The sequence below is a fragment of the Arachis hypogaea genome, chromosome 8, assembly GCF_003086295.3.
Source record: "Arachis hypogaea cultivar Tifrunner chromosome 8, arahy.Tifrunner.gnm2.J5K5, whole genome shotgun sequence".
Classification (NCBI taxonomy): domain Eukaryota; kingdom Viridiplantae; phylum Streptophyta; class Magnoliopsida; order Fabales; family Fabaceae; genus Arachis; species Arachis hypogaea.
In genome coordinates, this window is record NC_092043.1 from 18,219,838 (window position 1) to 18,224,817 (window position 4,980).

Here is a 4,980-nt window from a genome sequence, read left to right on the forward strand (position 1 = left end):
AAAGAAAACAATGGCAATGATGATAATGAAGGAGGATGGGGAGAAAAAAGGAGAAAAAATCAAATAAGAGAAGAAGAAAAAGAAAAAGAATATGGAGAAAGAGGATGACGTTAAAGAAGAACAAGAAAAGAAGAAAAAAAACGATGACGAACAGATTTGGTTAGACTTGATTTAAAAATCGTATGACCGCTTACTTTCATTGTAAAAATATTAACTCTAACATTTCCCATATAAAAATGCTACACATGTCGAAAATATACCACATTTTTTAACGAAGGCTTTTCGACACCGGCGTGGACTCTCTAAATCGAACATGTGCCTTCGATGTGGCGACGACAGAATTGACAATGCATTGTTTGCTACGTTGTCGATAAGCACAAAATATTTGGATGAGATTGGATCCTTCAATTCTTTAAGTTTGTGGGATATGTTTTCTTTGATGAGGGTTGTTGTTTTGGGAAAAATTTTATTTTTTTCCTAGCATTTGGTGGATCTGGAGACATCGAAATCAGAAAATCTTTAATCCATATGAAGTTTGGACACAACATAAGGTGGTGATCTTGGCTAGAAGATGGAAGATGGAATTAGAACAGGTTCAATCTCAACTATCTTTGTTCAAGAATGTGATTGGGAACTTCCTTAGTTTGATTTTTTGAAAGTTAACTTAAATGTTAGCATTTTTTTGGAAGCTCAAATAGCAAGATTTGGGTGTGTAATTAGAAATCATGAAGGCGCCTAGATAAAAGGTTGTTTTGGAAGGATTTTAATTTGGAGTATCAAAAAATCCAAATATGGAGAGGGATGATTTTAGTTTGAAAGTCTGTGAAATAGACTCAAGAAAAACATTCATTGCTACTATATATAAGGTGCCATTTTGGGATTTCATTTTTTAGTACCATGGCCAAAATGAACTTCCGCTTCCATTATCTCTTCCAACGTTATGTTTCAGGCCAAAATGAACTCTCGCTTCCATTATCTCTTCCAACGTTATATTTCAGTATCTTTTTGTCATTGATCCTCACAAAAAAGAGACGGGATATCCTGAAATAAGAAAAGTTTTGTTCCGATGGAACCTTTTCTTTTATCGAAGATTGGCTTTTGATACATGATCAGGTCATTCAATTTTTTTGCTTTTTTCTTTATTCTCTTTTAAAAATGTAATCAAACGCCTTTATTTAAATTTAAGAATTATAAATTCGAAAAAATAGGCTTACTACATAGGAAAGATGATGATTTGATGCTACGTATTGACGAGATGCTTGGAAAGGAATGGGAAGTTTATTTTAGAGGGAAATAATGTGGTCAATCTCATAGCAAAACTCGATACTTGGAGTCAAAATGAGTACATTGAGTGCTTTGATCCTCCTAGTAATATTGTTGAAGCTCTTTTTTAAGATTGAGATGCTGCTTGAGTTGCAGAGATCTCTCGTGTTTCTTTTGCTGTCTTTTGTTTCTTTAGTTTTTTTTTTAAGACAAAAATATGGGCAATTCAACTCTAATCCGTAAAAGGTAGCATTCTTAATCCATTAAACAATTAATAAAATAATAATATCAAATATCGGAGTCTCATGAATAGAACATGATAGAGGCGTTAGTAACAAACACTTCAGCTCTGGATTGGTTATTCACTATAATGCAACGTAAATTAAGAGTTTTAAATGTCCCACAGATCCTGCTTTAAAAAATAAAATCTAAAGCAGAGCTCGGCCACAGAAGTAACCTCAGCTTCCCTTCAGCACATCCCATCAAATATATTGTATGAAAATATAAGCAGTCAACAATAAAGCTCTGAAGTCGAACAACTAAGAGCTCAAATTGTGAATTACTAAGACAACCACGAATACTACAGAATATCGAGATCAGGCTCCTTTAACTAGGACAAATAGTGGCTTGCCGGTAAGCTTATCTCGCCCCTGAAATAACCCATGAAAAGAAAAAATGTTTATGAACCTGAATTTTCAGTTGGAACAGAAAAAATTTGGTATTTTAAGTAGTTATATGACGTCCTCATGAGAAAATGCTACATTGTTTGTAATGCAGTTCATAAAGTATTCATGAGAAAATGCTACATTGGTAGTGAAATACATGAACACAAGTGAATAAGAATAAGCGCAACCAATGCTCAACCTAAAAATAAGTTAGTTCAAATTCCGGTGTTTAAAACAAATGCTGAGCCTAAAAATTAAAATAAAATAAAATTTATGAACATTCTTTGGGACTGCTTATGGTGCTAAATATACATTTGTTAAGATTACAGTGTCAAAAACAAATACTGTCTAAACTATCTGACATGATAAGGCAAATGTATCAGCCATACCTTTAACTCCGGCAATTCAATCACACAAGCACACTCAACAACTTGTGCTTGAACACGTTCTGCATGAATAGAGTAAAACAAACAGAGCAAAAATTGTATCAAGATGCTAGTTATGCATCAGTTTTATCATATTATCGAACAAGACTCAATGTTTCAAGTCGACTTTGTACCAACAATTCATCTAACATGCATATCTGTCTGAATGTGTAAACAAAATATAAAGGAAAATTGAGACTTGAGACCTAAGCCCTAAGCTTGTTTATTTTCACGACTTCAAGGGTTTTTTTTTTATACCATAAACAAAAGTACAAAATTTCTTTCAGCTAAAATCTTCAACAAAGCTTCCCAGTTATATATCTGAGGAAAGAGATCTGTAATTCACAATAAGAGGTAGTATGCGGGCTGGGGCAACCCGACAGATCCGACCTCTGTATTATGTAGAGAGATTTGCAACCCGACCAGACTTGGGAAAAGAACCACTAAATTTGTACGAGACAAAAAAAAGAGCATTTAAATCGGTCTGTCTGACCCCATTACACCACTTGCACATAGCCTTCAAAAGGGACAGAAATCATTTTCATGTTAATTCAGCTTTTCTTCCTGCTAAAACTTAATATCGACAAGCTTACCTAGTAGCTTAATTGCAGCACATAAGGTGCCCCCAGTGGCAATAAGATCATCTATGACTAAGGCTCGATCTCCACGTTGTACAGCTCCTACATGCATCTCCATTTTGTCAGTTCCATACTCAAGAGAATACTCTTCTGAAATTACCTCCCCTGAAAAGACAATTGAAATACACAAATGAAAATTTGAGCATTCAAATTATCATAATAGAAAATTTAATGTGTTACTTTCAGCTGCTTAAAATAAGCATAGTGAAGCAGTTTAGAACTTAAGATCAGAATGAGCATATACAAGAGACAGACCAAATGAGTCATACCATAAAAATCTGCTAACTAAGAAATTCTTAAAAGACCATATGCAATTCGTTCAAAAGAAACGTCAAAAGCTCATACCTGGCAACTTGTTGGGTTTCCTCATGGGGACAAACTTTGCACCAATAGCCAATGCAATAGGTGGGCCAAATATAAATCCTCTTGCTTCAACACCTGATTTAGGTGATAAATAAAGCTGTCAGATGCAAATCAGTGACTTGTTTGTGCTGATCCAAAAATAAAAACTAAAAAAATGATGATTCTAATAACCAAGTTGCTGATTTAGTAAATTTGTTTCAACTATGCTCTGATATTCATGAATCAGAAAATATTCCAACAGCACATATAGAACTGAGTGATTGGCAATTTGGTATGAATGAATGAATACTGAATGTAATTCTTAGTTTAACAGGCAGCGTATGATGTAAGCAGAGATCAACAATGACAAGTTGTAACAGGAACAAAAACATGGAAGCAAATCTTATTTGACGATGAACAAGACTGTGCATTAGAATTATGAGGAGAGTACCTGCAACAACAGAAATGTTTTGATCTCTGTACCTCTCAACGAACAAGTCAATGGTATCTTTAAAAGCCTTAGTATCAAGCAGCAGCGTGGTTATGTCCTGAAACATAATTCCTTCCAAAACACAATGCAACAATGTTTGAGCAAATCAAATCAAAACAGAAGAACAAGAAAGGAATCAGAGAAGAGAATAATAACCACTAAGCACTAACCAGGCTTAGGGAAGTCAGGGATGACACGGATCGCAGAGGAGATTCTCTGTAAGCGTGGATCTTGAGCATCATCGGAAGCCATTTCGTTAAGCTGAGACGAACCACTCGCACTCGCTGGTTCTCAACCACAAACAGATGAGAATTGTTAGCAGCGATCCAAGATTTTAGTGTGTGTGTGTGTGAGAGAGAGAGAGAGAGAGAGAGAGGAAGAGAAGATGTAGACGTACCAATGGAGCGTAGAGGAGATGCAATTAGTAAGGGAGTGGAGAGTGTGATGAGTGAAGAAGAAGAAGAAGACTTTGAAATTGGGAAGGAAATTGTAGTAAGAGAAGAGGGAAGAAGAGGGGCGGCTGCGGGTGCAAGCCCAAACAACCAATTGGAGGAAGAGGAGCAACACACACCCACACCTGATTGCATTCTCTTTAGCCTAATTTTAATTTATCAACCCACTTTATGACTTTAACTTACCCCTATGATATCATCCTAGCCCCAAACTGAATAATTAAATGACAAAAGAAAAATAAGTATTGGATCTCTTGCAATTTGCGATCAAAGTGTACACTAGTGGTCTTAGGCTGGCACCTAAATTCCAATATTGTATTATTTCAACTGCGTAATCATGCTTGATGTTGATGAAGTGATTTTGGGGAAGGGCATTTTGGTCCAATGATGGGTTGCGAAGCCTCGCATTTTAGTGCTTCGGGCCTTTATCATGTTACTCTGCGTTGTGTCTTTTCGCGGCCAATGTGTGCGTTGTTTTCATGTTTGGGTTGGTGAGGTGACTAGAGTCTTAGACTACTAGTACTAGAGCCTCTGTGTAGGGGCGTTTTAGTCGCATAAGCGACCTAAGAGGCTAAGATTCTGTTCGTGAGCCTTAGTCTCTCACACTTGGTGGGTGGTGGTTTATGGGGCTTCTGAGTGTGACTCTTGGTGTGAGGTTCGCCTAACAAACTCCTCCAAAATAAATATGAGATTCTTCTTTAATTT

General features: G+C 36.2%; 1 protein-coding gene across 1 annotated transcript; it reads right to left on the bottom strand.

The window, feature by feature from the left end:
- Positions 1–1,591: 1,591 nt before the first annotated feature.
- Positions 1,592–4,765, bottom strand: LOC112706441 (adenine phosphoribosyltransferase 1). The gene is made up of 7 exons (XM_025757749.3): positions 4,221–4,765; positions 3,994–4,107; positions 3,785–3,895; positions 3,337–3,429; positions 2,947–3,096; positions 2,318–2,376; positions 1,592–1,913 (listed from the first exon to the last, which is right to left on the bottom strand). Exons 1-7 carry the CDS (start codon positions 4,408–4,410, stop codon positions 1,860–1,862), a joined length of 771 nt encoding a protein of 256 aa, XP_025613534.1. The 5' UTR covers positions 4,411–4,765; the 3' UTR covers positions 1,592–1,859.
- Positions 4,766–4,980: the final 215 nt, after the last annotated feature.